The 25,348-nt window shown below is 43.6% G+C and overlaps 1 protein-coding gene across 4 annotated transcripts in view; it reads right to left on the bottom strand.

Moving 5' to 3' along the window:
- PRDM5 (PR/SET domain 5) overlaps positions 1-24,986 on the bottom strand; it is an 80,070-nt gene extending 55,084 nt beyond the window's left edge. For 3 of the 4 annotated variants that reach the window (XM_069459085.1, XM_069459086.1, XM_069459088.1), the window contains exons 1-4: positions 24,777-24,986; positions 12,563-12,646; positions 5,986-6,108; positions 603-771 (exon numbers count right to left, since the gene is read on the bottom strand). In XM_069459085.1, coding sequence (XP_069315186.1) covers positions 603-771; positions 5,986-6,108; positions 12,563-12,646; positions 24,777-24,869 — 469 coding nt within the window. In that variant the 5' untranslated portion in view covers positions 24,870-24,986. The remainder of the gene's footprint in view (positions 1-602; positions 772-5,985; positions 6,109-12,562; positions 12,647-24,776) is intronic. The other variant, XM_069459087.1, reaches the window with a different exon arrangement.
- Positions 24,987-25,348: the final 362 nt, after the last annotated feature.

The following is a 25,348-nucleotide window of genomic DNA, read 5'->3' as shown; positions in this document are numbered from 1 at the left end:
TGCAGGACTGATTTAGTGAGCCCTGACTACGGTCCCTAGTTTCGGTCATCACACTAGGGAAACCCGGCCACCCCACAGGCCTATGCTAAGAATAGGAAGAGATGCCCGGAAGCCCCGGATTCCCCAAAGATTTCAAACGAGAGACCAACCCAGATCCCGCCTCCAGGGACCATCGCCCTCAGACCCTGCAGGGCCTTCCTGTCACCTGCCCTCACCTCCTCCCAGGTGCAGAGAAGGTCACGACCCGGGGAAGGAGCGACTGGCCCGGTGTTTCCAGACGGGCAAGAGGTGGAGCGACGGCAAGAGGACAGAACTCCGCACTGCTGGCTGTCCCGACGTGAGAGCAGGGACAGCCAGGGGCTGCCTCAACAACGCCGCACCCCTGACCCTGGCAGTTCCACGGGGCACCTCCGTCCCCGTCCCCGTCCCCAGCGTGCTTTCCCTGCTGTGAGACAGACGAGCCCACAGCCGGGAACCCTGAGAGTAGTTTGGACAGAAACTTGCTGTCAGACCGTATCACAATGCAACTAGGATCCAACCCCAGCGCAAACCACGCTGCGTCTGCACCCTGTGCTCTCAGGTCCCCGTGGAAGGTGCGGTACCTTTTCTGCCGGCGGCGGATTCAGAATCCTCAGCTTCCCCTTCCGTGAGGACTGTCACGATGTGCTGCTCCTCCTCATCGGCCTCCCTGTCGCTGTCCAGGTAGCCGATCAGGAGTTCTGTGTCCGTTTCTATGTCTTCAACTGCCAAATAGAAAATGTTTTCCCCTTCCTGAAACACAATGTTTTAAAAAGCTGAACCATTCATTTGTTTCTGAGAGTGATTAAGAAATCGTTTTAAGACACACTCAGGACCATGTGCCCAAGAAAAATCACTATGACACTTTTTTTATATCTCCAATTGATGTGGATGCTGAAAAAAGGAGAGTGACAATATTGTCACCTGGCAAATAAAATATAAATATATATTCTAAGAAGATAGTGGCACTTATATATACACACACGTGAAATATGGATAATTATGTCAAATTTTTAAGTAAATTTTGCATCATGAATTGGCCTTATGCAAATAACCCCTTGGGGAGGCCTATAAATGCAGTCTGTCAGGCAACGGTGGCATTTCTACATCCAGACAGAAAGCGATGAGACAGCAATGATTTTACTATGATTTACATTAAATGCAAAACTGAAAGAAAAAACAAATTTTCACGTTTCAGAGGAACTGCAAACAAATTTTTTCCCTGAAAGAATGTACAAAAAGCTAAATCAGAAATAGAAGAAAAGACTAGACATCCGGCGAGTCCAAGGTGTTGACTGAGCTGGCACCTAAACTCTGGCCTCCTAAACACCGCTGAAATGAGAGAGGAGAAGGGGGAAAAAAAAACAAAAACACCAGGTCCACCTTCAACATATCAAAACTTGTTAGAAGATCGCAGAGGACATGGCTGAAATGAGAGATGCCCAATGCAGAGGGAACCTCAGCCAGCCTCAGGCACGGAGGGGGAAAGCTGCGAAGAACCACCTTTCCGAGGAAACCCCAGACAAACTTCACACTCGGAATCAACCGGCGCAGAAAGCCCCCCTGGCCTGGGGCCAATCCCCGGGGAAGCCGGGGCTGAAGCTGCCAGGCTGGCCGGCCCGGGACAAAGCTCCAGCCTCGCTTTCCTTCCATCGCTGAGGGTTTGTTCCAGGAACCTTCCTGGCTGGACCGTGGAGGAAAAAGGGAAGCAAACCACAGCCGGGGATTTACTGAACCTTCCTGCTGGGCAAACACGCTCCACCTGTGAGTGAAACTCAAAGTCTTCTCTCCTCTGGCAGGACCCAGACGTGGGCTGCAGAGAGGGAGGGGGGCGCAGCGGGGAGGAGGCCAGAGAGGGAGGAAGAGTCACGTGTCACGGACGTACAGGTGTGCATGTGTGTACACACACAGAATGCTCGTGGAAACTGGAAAGGTGTGCATCAAATTGTTGATGCAGTCATCACTGTCGATGGAAAAGAAGCCAAAGTCTGTAAAATAATTTTAAGGAGGTTTATTCTGAGCCAAATTGGAGGACCACGACCCGGAGCCACACCCAGGAAGCCTTGAGCAAGTGGACTGGCTGTGGCTGGGTCAGTTTGGTTTTACACATTGCAGGGAGACGGGGGTTACAGGTAAAGTCATAAATCAATACGTGGGAGGCTACATTGGTTTGGCCTGAAAAGGGGGGACATCTCGAATGGAGGGGGGCTTACAGGTTACAGGTGGGTTTGAGGATCCTTTGACTTGTAATTGGCTAAAGACATGAAGCTTTGTCTGAAGGCTCGGAGTGTTTTAAGATAAGGAGCTGTCAATCAGAGACAAGCCAGAGGACATACACCTGTTGTGTAAACTGAGGACCTGCAGGTGTATCTTGCATACCCTTAGGCCTGTTAGTGGGTTACAAAGATGTCCCCAAGAAGGGAGGGGGCGTGATGAGGCAGGTCTGACCTCCCTCCTCCTGGCAGGCAGTTTAGTTTAAGGATGTCCCCTTGGCCACTAGGAGGGGGTCCATTCTGTCAGCCAGATGTGGCCACACCCCCTACTATAAGGTATGAGAACACAGGGGTTAAGAGAGAGGACAATGAAGACAGATGACCTGGACTGAAATCCAACCAAATGACTCCCTGGCTGTTGGTCTCAGGCACGTTACTTAGAACTCTCTCGAGTGTCAGTACCCCTATCTGACAAAGGGAGATAAAACTGTAACACCTTCTTCATAGGGTCACAGTAAATATTAAATTAATAAATATAATTGTTTGCTAGCACGTAGCAAGCATTCTGTGCTAGCTGCCATCATCATTAAGGATTAACATGTATTTCAATTTTATCACTGTACATGACTTATGAATGTTTCTATAAATACCTACTTTCCCTGCCCATAAGCTACAACCCGAATGAAAATCATAAATTAAGAAGTAATGAAACTCCCCTACATATGCCCACAGCAGAGCTGGTATTTACAACCTCACAGGACCAACTGCTTGCAATTTTACTTTAGTTTAAAATTTTACCTTAATGAAAGACAATTATGTACCTTCCTGGAAGACAACCCATTCAAAGACAGATCTGCAAGTTATTTAACTGATATTTTTACATTGTTATTGAAGAAAATTACTAGACAGTTGTACCTGACTATTTTGTAACAGGTAGATTCTAGGAAATATTGTGGAAATACCGTTTACATAAATCTGATAAGAAACAGAAATAGAGAACCAGAAGAAACTAATTTTGTGTGTAAGTGATAAAATCTTTTTGCTATTTTTGTTGGTTGTTTGGTTGCTTGATAGGTTCTGTTGCTATTTGAACTCTGCATCAACACTCTGATGAGCCTGTGGATCTTGGTGGCTTGGTGACAATGTAAAAGTCCTATGTGTACTTTAAAAACATCAAAGTTGCTTCTCTCTTTAGAGATCCATGTCTGACCTTCTGGCTCTTTCATACTAGAATTTCATGTGTTGCCAGAGAAAATCCCAGGATAAACCAACTTCAACCGTCACCAAGGGAGGTGGAGATGGGAGACCGTCGTCTGTGATGAAACCTCTCCCGGGAACGGAGAACCTAAGCAACAGCGGAACGAGAGCTGAGCTGTGCCCACCACCTCAGTGCCCAGCCCTTCTCAGCTCCTTAGGACCATCCCCACTTCCCCACACCCTTCGTCATGTTGACCAGGGCCCATTTTCCCAGATGCTGCTTTTTCTTAGAATATCAAACCACCTTTTCACTTATGTTGATAACATATGGCAAACAGTCCCAGGGAAGACATGTCTGGGAAAAATGTTCTTACCACTCTCATCTCTGAAATTTTCAAGTCATTCATAATTTCAACTCTAAATAGTGTAATACTGATTTTAACAAATAGTTGTCTCCCAAAAGATCAGAAATTTTTAAAAGCCTGCAAAACACTAATTAGTTCAAATATTTTTTCAAATACTATACATACATTTTTTTCTATTAGTGTGACAAAATTAACATTTAATAAGAATCACTCCTTTCTTATGGAGCTTAAGAATGTTTGGATTCATTTTAAGCTATATCTTTCACATTCAGAATTTTCCAGTCGTAGCTGGAAACTTTTCAGAATTCTGAATGTACCGTTCAAATGATTATTCTGAAAAGTGTGCATGTGGGAAAAACTGTTTGCTTACTAGATCCTTCTTCGACAATCCAGATACTTAAATCATTTCCAAAGCAAATTTTACAAAATCAAATGAATTGCAAAACTAGAAATGTAATCAAGTCTTCAAGAAGGAGTTTCGATCCTCTGCCAAAGCAGACCTCAACTTTGTAATCCCTCGTTCAGAAAAGTTGGACCAAGTATTGACATTTTCCACCAAGCGAGCCACATGGCCACAAACGTTTCTCATTTATTCCACTCCTGGGACATACGGATCAAATAAAAAATTTCCTGAATACCCCAAATTTCAGATGCAATTTGGAATGCCAGAGATTCATAATGTCATGCAGGAAACATGATTTTCTCTTGCCGACTCAGTGTTTCTGGAATGCAATCCTCAGGAGACCATTACAGCCGATTAGAAGGCTGACGTTTCTTTCAGCCATGTGACCCAACTATTACGCTGTCTGCCCTCGTTCAGATGTGGCTGCGAACCCTCAGCAGTCTGCAACTCTAGCTACTGTTCAAATACCAGAGGTGTCACCTCCAGGGAGCCAGCACAGATCCCTACTGCTAACAGTGTGCTTGTGATTGTCCCTCGTGCCACTGATTTTATACTCAGAATTGAATGAAATCAGTGCAATCCTCAACAAATTATCAAACTATAAGAATGTCTACAAATAAACGACCAGATGCTTATGAAGCTTCTAGAACAGGATCTATGGTAGATAATCCAGCACTGTTAGTTCCTCACTCTTTTCCCTTCCCTTCTTGCTTCTGCCAACCACAGCTTGACTCCCTGTTCTGCAATTTAGGATTCAAAAGGCTGAGCTTTCTCATTTGATCAGTAAATTCTTTGCCAGAACTCAATGTTCCCTTATGCTCTTAGTCATCTGATCAATGCATTTTAATTAATGGGTCACTCTGAAAACTGGATCTTTTTCTCTTCTTAAGTTACACTGAAGGACCACCTAAGCTCAACCATGGTCTGCATGAGAGCCTGGTGTTCTGTGCGGCAGGACACAGGCAAACAGGACTCGATAAAACACGGCTCCCCCCAGTCACCCCGCCTGGGCAACACGGTGCCAGACAGTGGGTCTAACGTTACGCCGGGTACTTCTGTAACAGTGTTCTGGATGAGATTAACATCTAAATCTGGGGGATGGAATAAACTACATCCCCCTCCGTCATGTAGGTGGGCGGCATCCAGTATATTAAAGGCCAGAACAGGACAAAGGGCTGACCCACCTTCAAGTAGGAGAGAGTCACGCTGCCTGGCAGCCTTAGAACTGGGACCCTGGCTCTTCCTGCCCTTCAGGGCTCCGGACTTAAACTGGTGCATCAGCCCTGTCGATTCGGGCCTTGCTGGCCACCATGATCATGGGAGCCGATTTTATATACTTGTTGCATAAATATTATTATTACATATATATGTTACATACACACACACATACACATATGCGTATATGTATCTCCCCTATGGGTTCTATTTCTCTGAAAAACCCTAACACCATAACACACAGAGCATAGCACTAAGAACCAAATAAACTTCCAAACCAAAAGTACTATCAAGAAACATTCCCAGAATGAAATAAAAGTGCTTGAAAAACAAGATCTGCCAAGGTCGGCGACAGACTACATAATCCATTCCCTCAAGAATTCCCGTGAAGCGAGCGACCTGGCCCGCCCTCTCCTGCACACGCTAACTAGAGGGGACGTCTCTGCTTCTACCAGGCAGTGACTGTTATTTGAAGCAGGTCACGGGGAAATAAACCTAAAACAGGCAGCAGCGTCATACATTCATTCATTGCCCCCAACAGTGCACAGGACCAACGAGCAGCAGACGAGCTCACCTGAATGGCAGCCAAGTTCTTCTGCTCCTGGGATGGCGCCTCGTGCACGAAGCGGAGCCAGTTGGAGTGCCGCGGGTTGGTGGCGTCCAGGATGTACAGAACCTCCCCCTGGCTCCCACGCACCTGCAACACACAAGGCCCTGCGTTTACACCTGAAGGCAGGATAAGCCGTGCTGAACACATCGAGGGTATTTTTTCATACTTAGATACCTTTTCTATCGACAGGTGTTCCATGCTGGATTAGCACGCACGCTTCCTTCAGACATGCGTACAAATAGGGCCTCGTATGTCACCTGGCAAATATACAGATGACTTACAACTGCAACCCACTCTCAGAAATACAGCTGTTCTCTAGCCAGAATTATTTCTCTCTGTACGTGTATTTTAATGTATGTGTTGCAATCGCAATTGTTCAGGAGATAAATCACAATTGCAACCTTCTCTCTATAGAGGTGACTTCATGCACTACATCTTTTGTAAAACATTTTCTTTTCAAAATTATTAAAAATAACTGAAAAAATTTTATTGTACTGGATGATTTCAGGAGATCTATTTCATGCATTCTTTTCTGAATATTGAGAGGAAACTTGTTATCAAATTGACTTCAGCAAATAGCTGAAAATATCTTTCACACTGTTACCTTTATTATTTTATCCAAAAAAAACTTTCTTTTACTTTACCATAGAAAATACAAACGGCATTACTGTGCCATTTGTGGCAAACCTCCTATATTCACTTTGTCCTTTATTGTTCTGGTACTAGCTTCTGTATTTCCATTTAATTCTCCACTTAATCACTTTCTTTATATAATTTTTTCCATAAAGTTTTTATACTAGAAAGCTATGTAACGATATAGTAATTAAAGTATCCATTTTCTAACACATATATGCAAAACATACTACATATATGTAAATACACGCATAACAAGAGTTCTATATAATTGCAAATTAGAATCTACGAAAGTATTATTGTAAATCATGCTGTCTGCATAAAATGTTTAAACAAACATCTTAAATATGTTACATCAACATGTAGGGAAAATTATTTTATTGATTTTCAAAAATTATTGGAATTATTCCACTGACATCCATTAAATCAGTGATATGTTTCTGTGTAATACTAAAAACAACCCACATGCCTGGTACCCTACAAGATAGTATTTCACAAAATGTGACAGAAAAGTAAAATGTAGTCCTATCCAAGAATAAAGCTGTTTATTGAAAAGATATTAGATACTGCTTCAGTTTTTAAAACTAAAATAAAATCGAAAATTCGGTCTGGATTTCAAGGGCTCAACAGCCATGCAGAGCCAGTGGCCGCCATCTTGGGCAGTGGCCATTCGTACACTTAAGGTTAAATGGGGTTTTATAAAGTGTTATTCTAGAAAAAAAGGTTTGACTGCAAATACGTTACTTAAATTTTCCTCCTTTGTCCCTCACTTTGTAGCTCTCGATGCAAACCAAGTAAAATCATGAAGTAGGATAGAGTTCGAAAGTGTAACAAAAATCAGTCTAATCACCTCAGCACTGCACTTTCTTAAAGCTGGTTTTCTTTTCTTTTGCCAAATGTCTTCTTTTTCTAGCACACAACAATTAGAAATCTAAAAACATAGGGACCCTGATTACCACTAATTTAATGACACTCTTTTATTTTCATTTATTCAATAAATACTAAAACTGATAACCTATACCCATTAAAATTTCCTGCACTGCTAATGGTTTTACTTCCAAAAATGCACACATCCATCTCCTGGAATTCTAAGGATCTGAAATACATTCTCTGAAACTGATCCTAAGAAGTTAGCTGAATTTTTAATGTAAGGATTTAATGTGTTTAGAAGATTTCTTAGAGAAACATGACTCTTCAAATGAAATTTTGCACAAAATATTAATGGGTACATAAAATAGTCAAAAATAACCGCTAAAGGGTACAGGGTTTCTTTCTGGGGAGATGAAAATATTCTAAAATTAGAGAGTGGTGATGGTTGCACACTCTATGAATATACTGAAAACTACCAAATTATACATTTAAAAGGGTAAACTTTATGGTATGTAAATTGTATCTCAATAAAGCTTCTATTAAAAATAATTCACAAATGCCTGCTGAATTCATGCCTAAACTATTAGTGAAGAAAACAAGGCTCTCAGTGACCACGTATCAGATAAGCAATGTTTACTAGTACACATACTGAAATAAGATTTACTTTAAGAAACTCATAATTGTTGGTCCTATAGAGGCTTAGAAATATACACAAAAATATTAGCAAGAGTGGATACACAGAAAAAACATGTGGGACTTCATCTTCATATGCATTGCTTTAATTTTTTACATCATGGGTGACATGTAATTAAAAATAAATGTTTTGAAAACATAACCACCTGGTTGATATAAGCATCCCCCTTAATTTACACTCTTCCTACCCTTATTTACACTCTCTCCACTTGAAACACTTCCTCCAACCTCTAAAATTACATAAAAGCACTGTTCTTTGAATAGCTCTTATAACCAAAAACACTTTCATTAAGTGCGCTTTCTATGTTCCCAATCAAAACATCTGCATATCATGGAAATAATGAACGACACAAATATTAGACTCATTATCAGCCATTAAGTTTCACCTTCTCTGCCAGGTATCTTTTGATCTAAGTAAACAAACCCAGCACCTAACATCTCCTATCTGGGACCGAGCAAGCATTCCTGACACACTTGTTGAATGAAGAAGTAACAAATGTGGTCACTCCCATGGGGACAGTGCTTCTCAGTATCCTCCCTGACCGTCCTCCCTCATCAAAGGACGCTAGATCTGTTCCTATGTCCACCCTTCTTTGAGCTCTGAGAAAATGGCGACCTACACCAGCTCCAGGTTATTCCTGACCAAGGAAGAGCTATCCTATTCCCTTTGCCAGTGTAAGAACGGACATGTTACCCACCTCTGACATTTTACGGGAGCTCTACCAGGGGAAAAGGATTTTTGAAAAGATATCCTTTTTCCTTATAGACACTATCTTGTCTGAAATCTGCCTGATACTTGCCAACAGCTTGAGGACTCAGCCACCTTGGAAGTGGGAAGAACTTGGGTGACAGCATCCCTGAAGCCTGCTCGATTACTGGATTTCTCTCACTTGACATAACATCTGTCCTCATTATTTAAGCAAGTTGGAGTTGCTGTTATTTGCAACAAAATTCATCTATTTCATAAAATGCCTGTGGTGCTATAAATAGTGATCAGAACCACAAAATGGTGCACAAGTACTCTAACGATACAGAAGTTGTTTTTTTCTCTCTCTTCTTAAGAGCACTACTTGGCCACAAACTCCTAGCATTCTTCTTATCAGACCTCAAGTTTGGCTCAATGGCCACAAGTTGGCCGACTGACTTAGGTAGGCGCCACAAAACCAACACAGAACTTTCAGAAAACACAAAACATCCGGTCGCTTTGCATTTACCCCAACTAGAGGGCTAGTGTCAACGGAAATATACTGTGACGTTTGTTTTAGGAGTCCCAGCATCCTATAAGGCTTCATAGGTGGTATTTTCCCACAAATGTCTACACTAATTGATTCCATTTGGAACCTGAAACAAAATGTTATCATCTGCAAAAGAAAAACATTTGGTGGAGAGATTTCTTTGTTCCAAACACCTAAAAGGACTCCCATAAACAATAAAGAAAAATAAAAGCTTTTAAACAATTGAAAACATTTTTTCCAAAAACTGAAACACACTGGAAACCTGGTACTGAATCAAGTTCTCAGCAACATAACAGCTGTAATCACAAAATAACGACAAACAAAGAGAAAAACATATAAACAAGATGTCTAGTCTCATGTCTAACCAATCAGCTCCTTTAAAAACTGTATTTCAGTGAAAGCACCGTCTTCATGAAAAAGAAAAAAAATGTCTACAAAGTAGGCAAAACCCAAGTAAAACACTAAAGGAGTCATCAAGTTGTTTTTTTAACCTTTAAGTTACATATTTTCTAAGAATGCCAATGGTAAAAATAATTTATGATTATTCAATCCATTTATTGCATCTGAATGATTTATTGAATGTTGAATGGGAAATGAACTTTTATTCAATTACAGTTATGTTCTAGACACTGAGCCAAGACCTGGGGAACAAAGATAATAATAAAGCAGTAATAAGACTATGCCCTTTCTTCAGAAGTTCACAATAGCGTCCACCCACGCTGCCAACCCTCCCATTCGTACTCTCTGACCGCCCTGCCTGGGATATGCCGCCATCTTCCACTCCACCCATGTGGCTCAAGCCAACTGCGTAAAGTCATTCCCGACTCTTCTCTTTCAGCACACACTCCAACAGCAAGCTCCACGGATGTGTGTCGCTTCCAACACACAAGGCGAGCCAACCACTTCGCACAACTCCATCGCGAAGGCCCAACTTCAGGGCCACCAAATCCCTCCCTAGACTCCATGGCCTGGGATTTTCATCCCAGTGTTCGGTTGTTTCAAGTAAATTTTCATTGAAGTGTAACACCATCACTTAAGTGCGGAAACATCAAGCACACAGCTCAACGATCCCTCACGAAGTAAACACACCCATACACACAGATCAAGAAACAGCACCCCAGAATCTTCCCAGGTCCCCACTTCTAATCACTACCCTCACGATGAGGTAACTACAGTCCTGATTTATAATTCTATAGATTAACTTTACGCTGCATTTGAACTTTAGATAAAACAGAATCACATAATTATATTTCTTTGTCCCCAGCTTCTTTCCCTCAAGGCTGTTGCTTAGATTCATTCATATTGCTAAGCATAGTAGCGATACATTCATTATCATAATAGTTACACAATACTCTATGAATATTCCAAAATACATTTGTCTATTTACTAGTAGAAAGAAATTCGAGTTATTTTTAGCTTGGGATAACTTGTGATAGTGCTGCTATAAAAATTCTCATGCAAGTCTTTTAGTAACATACACATTTCTATTCACTATTTGCCTCATGGACTTGCTGAGTCATATCTTGGGCTTATTATATTCAGCTCGAACTATTAATGCTAGATGGTTTTCAAAGGGATTGGACCAATTAAAAAACCCAGAAGTCGTGTATGGGAGCGTTCAAGATAATCCTCATCTACCATCAGCTGACTTTAGGTAAAGGAGATCCTCCTCCATAGGTGTGTGGCCCTCATCCAATTGTCCCCAGCCCTAATCAAAAGGAAAAACTGAGGCCTTCTGGAGAAGAAATTCTGCCTCACGACTGCAGAGATTCCAGCCTGCAGGCCTGCCCTTAAGGTTTCATACTTGTCTCCTCCACAAAAGTGTGAAACAATACCTTGAAATAAATCTATTTGAATATATATACACACACATACACACACACACACACACACACACGCGCGCTCAACAAAGATACATATAAAATACTTTTGGTCCTATTCCTCTAAACACCCTGACTAATACACACACAGGCAGAGACTCTCTGTGTGTAGCTCTCTCCTCCAGTTTTCCTCCAACCTTTCCTGATTTCCTGAGTCCACCCCTCTCAGCCCTACCTACACATATGTCAGGCCTTCGCCTCCTCACAGAAACCACCCAAATAACTCAAATATAACCCAACAGCCTTGGCCACACGGCAGTGACTCAGCCAATAGCGGACCACACGCACAACAGTGGCCCCATGAGATGATAATACCACATTTTTACTGTACCTGGTCTATATATTTAGATATATTTCGATACGCAGACACTCACCATTGTGCAACAAATGCCCACAGTGTACAGTACAGGGACACCTAGGAGCACTGGGCCACACCACACAGCCTAGGTGTGCGGTAGGCTAGACCATCCAGGTGTGTCAATACACTCTATCATGTTCACACAATGACAAACTTGCCTAACAATGCATTTCTCAGAACATATCCTTTTTGTTAAGCAATACATGACTGTATAATTCTTGAGGCTGAGTTTTCCAGATTTTTGTTTCAACAGTTTCTACACCTCCGCTTTCCTATTTCTATCCCTCAGACCCTTCTTCTAATAGCTAGAACAGAACAGCAACAAATGTAATTGGCATGACGAAGCTGAAAATTCTCAGAATACACAGACACTTGCATACAGATTCCCGCAAAAGGGAAACTTTAGATTGCAAAAGACTGTCTACGGTATCGCAGTTCTTTAATTATATGCTTTTAAAGGTAAGATACATTTTACGGTGAGATTTTTGTGCCAACATGAAACTCAAAATTACTTCTATACAATTAGAAGGAAATACGGAAATAAACATTAAAGGAAAAGTATAATTTCATTTATAGAAATCAAATTCTAAATCGAATGCATGCCTGTTTTGAAATCCAAACCACCTTACACATGAAAAACTTATTTTTCAATGATGAACTATAAACTTCAGTTCGAAAAGAATTGTCTAGTAAGGTATTTCAACAGTCTTTTTTTCTAAAAAAATGCTAAACTTTCAAGTTACTCATGTTTAAAATTAAAACATTTTAAAACTTAAATGCTTAACTGGAATCGATATTGATTCATGTAGCCTTATAAGTACATTAAATAATATATAAGAATACTTTTAACATTACAAGTAAGTCACACTCACCTCCCACATCAACCTGTAATCCATATTTTCATCCAAATCTTCAGGCATTCTCTTCTCTCCAGCAAAGGGTCCAAACTTTTCACCCTGAGTAGCAAGAATTATATTGAAAGAGGATTAGTACAACAATCAAGTTGCTAAAATAAACCATTGTTTTCTTCTGGATTTTTTTTCCCTCTAAACCTTCATGCCCCATGATATTAACCAATTTGCATAACACAAAATATTTACATATTTAAAATCCAACTTAATCTGTCTTGAATCTCAGACCCTGCATCTACAACATAGGAGCCCACATAAAAGGGTTAAATCGCTTAACCTTCAACTCCTGGCAAAGAACTGCGCTGTGAGCTTCACGTTTCAATCTTCTTCACGGCCTGTCAAGGGATCTTGAAAAAGCACCGAGTTTTGCTTGACTTGAGAGACAAGCCCACCAGGCAGAGAATCACCTGGTTTCCATAAGATTTATAAATTCATCCCTATCGTGAATGAGAGGGAAGTAAGGCCTGCCATTCTCAGAGGGAGACTGTTCATAAATAAACTTTAAATTCACCCGTCGATCTTTCCATCAGCCGAGCGGGCACACGTTAGACCGAGGTTTCGCCAAGCGTGTGCTCTGTGGCCCACCTACGTGACAATCGCCAGCTGTTGCTTCCAGACACGGAACCCTGGGCTTTGTACAAGTCAGAATCTGGGAGCAGGGTGTGGGGAGCCCCGGGCATAGCCCCTGAGAGGGTGAACTACGAGTGGCTGGGGACTCACGAGGACACGCACGAGGGCAGGAACATGCTTTCTCTCTGCAGCCACCGAACCAGGGACTGCAGAGACAGAGGGGGCCAGTCGTGTCTGTCCAACCAGGCACTGTGCAAACACGTGTGCAGAGAGGACACAGACCCACGCGTGCCTTTGTGAGCCGCCTCCACACCTGCCTAGGACCACGTTTCCCTAGAATCCGCCCCTTCACATAGATGCAGTAGGAAAACAAAAAACAAAAAACAAAAAACACCACCCAACAAAATCTGCAGGGGAACTTCTGATGAACATTGTTAGGGAAAAAATAACCACTGATGTGATGTTTCAAGGAATATAAATTACTTAATGAACAACAGAAAACCCAACTCCCGGGAATAATAAAATTTTAAAGTTGAAAGAAATTACAAACAGCTAAGCCAGGCCCTCCATTTTACGGCTGGAGAAAAGAGGTCCTAAGACGTCATCAATGCTGGCAAAGACTGTTTCTCTAATGTTAACCTCAGGGCAGGAAAGACCTAGAGGATTCTTCAAATTCAGACTATAATTGCAAGTAACTTAAACACAGGCATAGCAAAGCAGCAGGGAGACTGCCGAGTATTCATAATAACATTAGGAATGTGAACACAGAGAGCAAACTCAGGAGAAGCTGGGAGCCGGCTCTGCGTGGCAATCCTCTCTGCTAACGTGGGCTCTCAGTGACACGTCTCAGACAGCACCAGACAGCACGACACCCCAAAGACGGTTTCTTTGAAAGGTAATCATTCCTCTCCTCGAGATGGGGCCTGACCAGTCTTTGAGGGTAGCTAAGAAAAGCTGCATAAGAAATGAAAGAATGTGGGAGGGGAATTAATATTTACTTCACTACTCTGTGCCACACTCCCCACCTGAGAAAACCAAAGCTCAAAGAGGCTCAATGACGTGCTTGAGGTCGGTCACCCAGATGATCAGGGACAGGATCTACTCCGAGTGGAGGCCCAGGCACCTGCCGCTGTACCGAGCCACCGCCCCGAATCCTGACGCTGGCACCGATGGCTCAGAGCCCGGCAGCCTGGTGGCACCTTCCCAGCTTCCCACTGACCACGATCCAGTGGTACCCCGGGCCGTGCCTTGCTCAGTGCACAACCTCAGCACCCTGACTGTCGCATGGAAGAAACTCAGTGAACTGATGTGAAAACTAATCTAGAAAACAGACCAAAAAAGTAAAGTGTGTGTTTTTTGTTTTTTTTTTTTTGTAATACATTGGATGATTTGCTATTAATGGAAACGGTTCAACTTTCCGTCTACACAGTCGTGGCCTTTATCAGCTACTGCAGAAGGTAACAATGATCTGAGCACACACGTTCCAAGTAACTGATCTACCCAAGCCAGTCAGTTACTCTTTGAAGTAAAAATCTGGAGGAAAGAAAAACTGAATCAATCAATTCAGCAGCATTCGAAGGACTCAAGAGGAAGGAATGGGAACCCAAATAAATGCAGTGGGGTCAGGGAATGCAGGGGCCTGCTTGGATGCAGGCCTAGTAATATTATTAAAGGACTTCAAGCTTGGAAAACGCAAACTAAGAATCAAAACGCTGACATTAAACCTTCACCATTAATAGTGAATGGTCACTATCATAAACTCAAACCACCAGGTTACAATAAATAGTGGCTTTTAATTTATTCCTCAACTCTTAGTAAGAAATACGTTTTGCATCTCAGCCTAGCACATTCACACATACACACAGAAACACATTTATAAAATTAAAATATTGTATGTATTCCTCAAAAAAGTACTATCCTTACTCTGTACAATGTACTCCCATATTCTCTACTCAGTTACTTTGTTTTTTAAAAAAGTAAGTCTTTTGGCCCAATAAATTAATTTTAGAATTTACCAACGAGCTGTTCAAAAAACAATGACATAAAAACACAGATAGAGGGAGTGAATTTATTAACATAAGTGTATTTAGCTCTCTGGCTTTGATGAGATTTCCTTCAAAGTACATTAGTGAGTGTACCCGAATGATTTGATCAAATACACTTGAGTTTCTGTGCTGCAAGATTATAAAAATGTAAATAGCAAACTCTCAATTATCCATAATACTTGTGGTAAGAAACAATGCAGATATTTAAAATATAATTTACGATCAGCTTTAGGTGAAGATTTCATACTGACTAGACCCACTCTCACTGCCCCAAGAATTCCAGCACCAGGTACATCCACCTTTTCTTTGCTCATTGTTGTCTCTATTACACAAATAGCATTTTCTAAAAGTTGGGATTATAATTTTATCTTTGGTTGCCAACCATTATCCTATGGAGATTCTAACTTAAGCATAAGCCTATTCTACCTCAATGGGCTTCAAACCTGCTTGGGTAGCACAGCTATTTTTTTATGAAAAAAAAAATTGGGAGAACCTGCCCCGTAGTTAATTATTTTTTCTCAGTGGAATCATATGAAGTTGTCAGTATTTGACCATTTTCAAGCTACAGTATGAAAGTTTTTCGTGTGATTCATCATAAATTACATGCACGTATATTAGTATATTAAACATCTATGGGGAGGTTCATAATTAACGATAGGAAGGAAACCCGTATATTTCAAATAATCTTGAAAACTTCAAACATATCTGGCTGACTTCCTGTCATTGTTGGTTTTACTTTTCGAAAAAAAGCTGCTGAAGATCTCACACGAGCAGCAGCAAAACTGCCAGCGCTTCCGTTTTCTTGCTTTCCATTTGTGCCTGCATTACTGAATTCCCTTCGCTCTGTGGTTGTTTTGCAAGAACCGTCTGAAAATTCTTTGCTTGTAACTGTCTCAAGCAACCTCCAAGGCTGAGCTCAGCAGTGAGGAAACAACACCAGACACCCCACAACCAACAACAAATATGTAAATGATGCATTTGGGAGTGGCCAGGAGGTGAGTTGGAAAGGACACGCCCACCCAGAAAGTTTCTTCACTCTAACTGAATGTTGCTACATCACAATGTAGGCCCAGCATTGCCAGATAGGTGCAATGACTGACAACTCAAATTTGCATGTGAAAATACTACTTTCCCATATTGGCAGTGAATTTCAAGTTTTCAAAACTCTGTGCAGGTCAAATAAAACGTAGCTTCAAGACAAATTCAACACATACATAGTCTGAGTCAAACTCACTTCTCAGACTGACCCAGGGTCCAGCCCAGAATGGTGCTTCTTTGTTTACTCAACTGTTTCTGAAGAAAGCAGATAATTAACACATTCTATCTGTCATGCACTAGACTGGACGGTAATTTTTAATTAAAAAATGTACAACTGCAATAATGTGGGCCATTTTCTCTCATTTTGCTTCATACTAGGAAGAGGGTGAAAGCAAGATCGACTGCAGGCGTTTCTGTTAGATCTGTGGGAAACACACTAGCTGGGGCTTCGAGAGACTCGCATCCTAATCCCTGTTCTAGCCTTAAATGATGGCACAAACCTTCTGAGCCTCCGTTTCCCCAACTATAAAACTTAGGGATCTGAAGTAGTTAATTCTAAGATTTCTTCTAGCTCTTAAATTCCATTAGAAAGGGCTTCCACAGGACAAATTAGAATAATATGAGAATCAAAGAGAACTGGAGTGCAATTAACTGGAAACACATTAACAAATTCCATAGCGATTGTCAGATAGAGAAAAGGAAATTTAAGAAAACACCTCATTGGCCATCATTAGAGGATCATAATTTATGATAGAAATTCGTGAAGAGAAGGCGGCATTCTGTCCGGCCTTTTCAGTAGCAACCACAGCTCAGCATCACCAGCCAGCAGCTGGGGGTGACGGCAAGCTCTTCTCCACAGGGAGATGCTCACTGATAAACAAAGGGCAAATATTCGATTTAGCAAATCACCGTTTTGAAATCTGGTCACTGATCCGGGAAAGTATTATCCATGGATGCCAAAACCACTGGGTAATATGCCGATCGTGAAAAAGATACCCAGGCAGAACCAGCTCACAGAGTGCTTGCTAAGCGCACAGGAAGAACAGTACCTGTATGGCAAAAAGGGGACCGCAAGCCAGCATTGGCATCACGCACAGCGGGGCAGACAGACACGGCCCCGGGATAACGTAGCACTAAGTCAGCCAGCGTCACTCTGTCAGCCGTTCTTGCCAAAAATACGTATATCTAACTTCCAGACCGCAGGAAATACAGAAGATAGGGAAATAAGTGAAATAAAGCCCTGCGAAAACAATCAGATAAATCCAGATGTGAACTAGTCTACCAACAACCGGCCTTATGTGTTCAGAAAGTCACTGCTATTAAAAAGCGGGAGGCACCTGGTGAATGGACATAACTAAATGTAACGTGTCGTCCTTGATCAGACCCTGGTTCAAAAATAAACAGCTATAAAAACATTTTGGCAACAACTGGAGTCATTTAAATATGGGCTGTTACTTGAAGACATTAGGAAATTACTATTATTTTTGTTGGCGTTAAAATGATATTAGGGCTATTTAGGAGAATGTCCTAATCCGGAAGAATCGAGGGGTAAATCGTCATAATGTCTATATTTACTTTGAAATGGTTTAGCAAGTAATAAATATAGATGAAATAAATTACATTAAAGGGAATCAATCTTCTGCTGCATCATTTATGTTTGAAATAATGATGGCTCTTCACAGGAGTCTAGAGTCCCGGCTTAGAACATAATTAGGTTTCAATGTTAAACTGCGGTGTGTGTTCTTGCGATACAATTAAGCCTCCAACAATGTATTAAATACGTTTCTCAAAGGTTCAGTGTGGAAAATTTCCAACTTCTTTCCCTGCTAGGGATGCTGAGGCACCGACTAGTTGCCTCCGTGTCCATTCTCCCGAGTACTAAAGCACTGACCTTGTGAAGGGTACTTAGCGTCTCCAGGTAAAATACCACGCTCACCTGGAGGAGAGGAGAGGAGCGCAAACTACCGGCAAGCAGAAATCATTGTATGGAATTATCACAAAAGTTCTTAAATGAAGCCGAGTCAGCTGAAAAGTATACCCAATACCAATACTTTGGCTACTTCCTCTTTCTCCCCACCTGGGATAGGAGCGTGATAGCTGGTGGAAAGAGCTATTTGATGGTACACACACATGCAGAGAGAACACCACCCATGTGATTTAATGAGAAAAAGAACCACAAAAAGTCTCTGAACAAATGAACCGAAAAGAAAATACAAGATGCATAACTGGTGTGTATACACACACAGCTGATGTGTAACAATAACTTGGATATGTGAAACATGTAAGCTAAATAGCAACTCTTGAAACAACAAGGATATACCTTTAAAAGAAATTCTATTAAATAACGCAGCATTCATCAAAACTGAGAGAAGTTGTTGGGGAAGGCAGGCAGTAAGGTAAAAGCATTCTAAAAGTTTTGTCGGGGGAAAAGGCAGGAAGAAAGGAGAAGAGGGAAGTAATAGGAAAATGGAAAAACTTGTGGGGGGGAAAAGTGTTTTGTGGGAGAAGCACCTGAATTCTAGCTATCAAATGGTAAAATCATGTGCAGCTGATAATGAAAAAAAAAGTACAGCTAACAAAGCAGTACGAGGGGAGAAAGGAACAAACAGTAACTTGAACAGACAGCAAAAATAAAAAATAAGTTGCAAAAATATAAATAATGAGCATTAAAAAAGATGGCAGGAATAAAATCAATTATATCAGTCATTACACTAAATATGAGGGAGTAAAATTCTCCCATTAAATGAGGGAAACTATAATACCGCATTATAAAACATAATCTAGCTACACATGATTGTGAAAGGCTAAAACAAAATGATTAAAAATGAACTAAAGTGGCTGGACAAGGAGATAACAAATAGAAACAAAGGGCAATAGTGTCAATAACAGATAAGGTTAAATTAATGGCCAAATGCACTAAACAGGATAAAGAACATTGTGGGATGATAACTATATTTTATGAAGAGGATACAGCCCTGAGAAACCTGCAGCACAATATTAGAAATTCAAGAACTACAGTGGGAGATTTTAAAACACTTCTTTCAAAACTGGTGTTAAATCATAAAATTTGTTAAATAATAAAAAAATAAGAATATCAAGTAAATACCATTTCATTTTAAAACTCTGTATCTAAAAGTTCGGGTTCCACCAAGAAGCTGGAAAGAGCATCACTCCCATCCTAACCATGAGAAAGGCCAATAAACTACAAAATCAGGACTTTTCTTGAGAGCACGGGCTCACCTGTGCCAGGTCGCAGAAGGAAGAGCTGCCAGCCACCACACAGGCAGGCAGAAAATCTAACATTTTAACAACTTGCTAAAGGCAGAGCGTGAGACAACAGGAAGAAAGTGTGGAAATGCTGCCAGCCGGAGACCGGAGGGGAAGCTCACGGGCACACATGCGCGCGCTCTTCCAGGGACCTCCCCACGCGAGAGGGGCTGGGGAACAGACAGAACAGAGGGACCCCCTCAGCCGTGCCAGCAGGAGGGAACAGCAGCGGCTGGAAAAATGGCTTGAGAGCCCACAGCTTTTATCCTGGCCTTTTTCTCATGTCAGGAGAAAGCCTTTCGCCACTGCAAGAAAGAGCCAACCACGTCATGCCCAGGACCAGTGAAGACCCTGCCGGGAGCGGGGCAGCCAACAGCACAGGCCACAGCCATTTAGGCATTCAGACCACAGCCACCAAAGGGCTCCTACCTACCCCTGGGGAAGCGCCCACAGAAGTCCACCCACTGACGGGGGCAACACCTGGCTCCCAGGGGGAAGGGAAGCAGGAACACAGAGAAAGCCCAACGCCCAGGCCCAGGCGGATAAAGCCTGTGTAAGAATGAGGCCGGAACACAACCGAGAACCCTCCAGCCCCAGCCTCCCGCCCACCCCTGCCCGCGTCCCTCCCCATCAGCCTGCCAAGCACCAAACACAACACGCACACGTCTGGAGCACCGTGGGAGGACAAACAAGGAAATCCATGGCCAGCACACCTGCGATAGGAGAAATGTGAAATCAAGGTCTTCGACAGATAAAAACTTAGTTCAAAACAAAGAAATGAAGAGCTCCCGCTATGGTAAAAGCCAAAGTAAGTAACAATTTGTCTCAGTTTTAATTGCCCTAAAAGATAGCCTAAACAAAAAAATAGTAAAAAGGTACTATAAGGTTTATAAGAACAGCCACACCTGGATGGTCACCCCAATAAGGGTCTCGGTGTCTGGAGTCACACATACCACCGGCCCCTCCTGTTTCTCAATACCAGCCCTAAAACTGCGATGGGGAATACCTTGCTCTCCCCACCGTAAATCTTCCTGCCAAAGAAACCCCCACCCCCAGCCCTAAAAACATAAATAACCCCACTCAAAACTTCTGGGCGATGCGACTTCCCGGGTCTCTCTCTCGGGGCCCGTGAACCTAGTCCGGGAGTGCCCCAATAAAGCCTCGTTGCTTACCCCTTTCCACTCTGCTCATCTTTCTTTCTCTGTTGCCGGCCACCCCAAAAAAACCTTACATTTGGGGCTGAAACCCGGGAGGGTGCTTTGACTTTCAGCTGTGGCGCCCCTCCCGTGGACTCCGGCCTCAGACCTCACACAGACCATTTCCTCTACCTCCCTCCAAGCCCCCTGAACTCCTCTTCCCCCATACTCTGCTGGCTGGCTCAGCTCCTTCAGTCTCTGGTCGCTGTGGCCACACCTCACTTACTCTCTGACGTCTCAGCCTCTTTATTGCCTTCATTTAATCTAACACAGGCTTCAACTATCCTGGTAATCTTCCTTTTTCTGCTTGTTTACTGGCCGTCTCCCCACACGAGAAAACAAGCTCCTCGCAGACAGACCTTGCCTGTTTTGCTCATCTGCAGATCCTCGGGGCCTAATACCGTGCCTGCCACGTACGGATGATTAAATGATTAAAAGTCAGGGAAGAAAAGCCTACAGCTGAAAATAAATGGGAAGGGAATGGAGGTGAGTGGTGGTCTATTCCCCACCTTAATCTCTTCCTCAAAATCACAGAATCTGAGAGTTTGAAGCAACCTTAAGCTTTACCTTTCCACTTTGCAGGTTCAAACGTAAACGTCGAAACCACCACCCGCTGGTTATTCACATAAACTAGGGAAAAAATGATTGTGATACAAAAAAATGCAACGTAGTGAGGTGTTGGCTTAACTTTGACTTATTATTGTATGTATACTTAACGTATTAGCTTTGAGTAACTATTACTAGTTTTAATCTGCAGAGCGCTTTGCAACCTAAAATCCCACCTCTTTAGTGAAGCATGAAACTGCTCGTGAAGTAACACAGCAAGCACTTAGAACAGAGTCTGGCAAATGGCACGCAAAAAGTGACAATTTTGTTATTTTTTCTTATTATTAGCAAATCACAAGGTGTAAAAGTGTGAATGAGCTCAGGCCTCCTTTTTCTACTCAAGGGCTTTCCACAAGACTCCCTTTGACTTTTCTTAATGTTGTCACTGTGTACATTTTATAATGAAAAATAAAAAAATTAGAAGCAATAGGCCTGCAAGAGAAATCCAGTAGGATTAAGGTCGAGCCGGGGAATTAAGTGATCCTGCTGCGGACACCCCACTCTAGGAAACTGCACACAAAAAGGGGTGAGTCTAGAGAAGGATTAAGGGGGTCCTGTTGCCAAGGACACCCCAACTCAACGTGGGGAAGGTAATAGGGGTGGAGTTGCTAGCAAGATTCCCCAAACTTGGTCTGCATTAGTCTCGTGAGTTTGAAATCGACAGATGTTTTGAATTGTAATAGATTTTTTAAAACAGGAGTACTATACAAGCATATGCGTTATAAAAATGTGACAAAACATCTGTAATTTCCAACACATGTCTCTGAAGTGGTATATTCCAAAATTTGTTGAGAATAAAGAACACGAAAACTTTTAAGGAAGGTCCTTAATATAGCTGCTGCTAACTCTCTCTTCTCAGATCCCTTAATTTACGGCCAGAGTTAGGCCTAGTACAAGGTGACTTGGAAAATACTCGAGAATTGAGAGACTGACTCGACACAGACAGGTAAGGGGTGCATTGCTGTTCAGCTGCAGCCTCATAACTTGGCTAAAATCTACGATTCAGCTTCAGCTTTGTGCTCAGCCTCTGGAAGGCAAAGGAGCTGAAGTTTGCTTTAAGGTCATTTCTGGCATCAAGGAACCTGTCTATGACCTTGGGATCCTAATTAATATCAATAACAGTTTAGATTTATTGCAAACATCTGCATATTCACTTTGAGATACCGGTAAGAATTCTAGATGTGATCTGGATGAAAATCTCTCTGTGTTTTATATACGTTTTCTTGGCCAATTACACTAGTTTATCAGTAAATTACACCAGCCAGGACAAGATTAAGTATCTACTTATTGTAATAGTACGATGATGCAATAATATATGATGATTCTAGAAGCCATTCAGTCCATGCAGCAAAATAAAATACTTTCAAATAACCAAATAAATAAAAAAATTGAAATTAATAAAAAAAAAGAATCAAAAGAAAGTACATTGGCTAGTTGTTTATAAAAACCTAAATACTAATATTAGGCAAAAAAAAAACCCAAAAAACAAGGATTGTGCAATAATTCTAATCCTTGTTAGGATTGTTTGGTATATTACTATGCATTAAACAAAATTATTTTTAAGAGGCCGGGCGCGGTGGCTCATGCCTGTAATCCTAGCACTCTGGGAGGCCGAGGTGGGCGGATCGTTTGAGCTCAGGAGTTCGAAACCAGCCTGAGCAAGAGCGAGACCCCATCTCTACTAAAAAAAAATAGAAAGAAATTATATGGACAGCTAAAATATATATAGAAAAAATTAGCCGGGCATGGTGGTGCATGCCTGTAGTCCCAGCTACTCGGGAGGTTGAGACAGGAGGATCGCTTGAGCCCAGGAGTTTGAGGTTGCTGTGAGCTAGGCTGACGCCACAGCACTCACTCTAGCCTGGGCAACAGAGTGAGACTGTCTCAAAAAAAAAAAAAAAATTATTTTTAAGAACTGTGTTTAATTTTTTAATTACATTGAAGCCAAAGACCTTCAAGAAAAGTCCATTTGGGAATTTTTCACATCTTGTGAGAATGAATTAAAAGAAGAATTTCAACTCTGTACAGAAGTCATTTGATGACAGCTATATTTAGCTTTGGAAGAATGTGGAATTTGGCAACCTCTGTTCAATACACCTCTAATTCCTATTTTCCACATTGGAGCGTTCTCCCAAACTCCATCTGAAAAAGTAAATACGCGATGTATTTTTTCCAGTTTTGCCCAGAAGTATGCTATGGACCGTGGTGTCAATGGAGCCGTTTTTGGAGATTTGGGGGCAGCGTGCGCCCCCTTCACCTGCTGCGCAGGTCAGAGGCAGCGGGAAGAGAGTCACGCTCGGATGAAGAACACCTGGTGTCTCCGCGGGCGTTCTCTGAACTGTTAGCATCTCTCACCTGGACAAGCCTGCTCTTGCCCAACCTCCACTTTACAAAATACCTGCTAACAAAGGGGATGGGGGGGAGGGAGAGACTAGGAAAACGGCAGGGCTGGAGGTTTATAATGCCCATTGTTCCTTAAGAGTCAACAAGTGTTCTGGAAAGAATGTGACTTAGAACTTTAGTGAGACTTAAGTTTGGAGTTTAACTCAGCAGAAGATACAACTTTACAGAATTTCTGCTTTTTCATCCCTACATGAGGATTAAAACTGATCTCAGGGGAGGCTTATGCCGGAGAAGCTACCAGGAGAGGGAAACTTCCGAGATGGGCCCTGGCACAAAGTATCTGCTCATTTAATGGTTTCTCCGCGGCCTTCGCGGCTCCGGAGTTCACGAGTCCCGTGAAACCACGACGACACTAGTTATGGGGTTATCAACTTCAACTGCAAAGCTTCAGAATGTTCCTGCAACCTCTTCTTCCAGGCCTTTGCTCTCCACATGCAACCTTTCCAGGCCATTCCTAGATGGAAACAGCAACGTGCTTGCTCTGATAACGGGCCTTGAACTAACGTTCTGGAAGGAGAGAGCAATCCGATGCCAGAAAAAAATCCAGAAAAGCAGAGAAAGAAGATACAGGGATGCAAAGACGATCTAGCTGGCACCTCCCAGAAGGCCCGTACATTCTAGAAGGGAGGAAAGCGGGTGTCTGGGCGAATTCCGAGCCCGTGTTGAGCTGCCCCCCGGCTGCTCTCCCCACCCCCACACGGAGAGCCGGGGGTTGTCGCCGCGCCGACTCGGCCCACGGGAAAAGGCGGCGGCGAGGACCCCGCCACGGTGCCTCCCGGCGCAGGGACGCCGCCCGCAGCCGTCACCGCGGAAGAGGGAGGCTCCCTCGCGCTCACTTCCTGCGCCAGCGAGGAGCGACGTCCTGCCCGCGCCGGCCGGGAGCGCGACGCGCCGGCGACACCTACGTGGCGCGGCCCTCGGAGGGACGGCGGGCGAGGGCCGCCCCGGCCTCGGCCCCCGCCGGACGCCGCCGGGCCGGACAGGGGCGACCCGCGAAGCCCGCGGCGGCCGCTCCGGGAGGCGCCGGGGCAGGGCCGCCGGGTCACCCACCTTTCTGACGCCGCGGGCCGTGTAGAGCCCCATCCCGTCCTGCACCCGGGAGGACTTGAGGGAGAACCTGTCCGGCACGTACATGCCCAGCATGTTCCCGGCCGCGCCGCCGCCTCGCTCAGCGCCGACGCTCTGCGCCCCGGCGGCGGCGGCGGCGCATCGAAGTCGGGGTGCCGGGGCGGAGGGGAGCCGCCGGCGGGGCCGGAGGAAGTGGAGTTTTCCTCCCACAATCCCCACCTCCCTGCGATTCCAGGATCCCCCGCGGCTCAGCCCCTCCTCGGCCCGGCTCGGGCTCGGCCCGGAGCGGCCGCCGCCGTCGCCGCCGCGGGGGCGCGGGCCGGGCGCCGCGCTGATTGGCCTGGACTCGGCGGCGCGGAGCGCCCGGGCGCGGAGCCCGGAGCCGGGCAGACCCGGGCCGCGAACCCGGCCGGCGGCGCGCGTCCGGCCTGCGTCCGCGCCGGGTTTCGACCCTCGCCACCCAGGACTGACACCCCGCGGCGGGGCGTTCTGCCCGCCGCCCTTCCGACGCGGAGCGCCCCGGCCCGGCCGCCGCGGGAGCCTCCCTCAGACGG

Source organism: Eulemur rufifrons, chromosome 26 (assembly GCF_041146395.1).
Source record: "Eulemur rufifrons isolate Redbay chromosome 26, OSU_ERuf_1, whole genome shotgun sequence".
Classification (NCBI taxonomy): Eukaryota; Metazoa; Chordata; class Mammalia; order Primates; family Lemuridae; genus Eulemur; species Eulemur rufifrons.
Note: the sequence above shows the minus strand (reverse complement) of the source record. Positions and strands in the feature narration are given on the sequence as shown.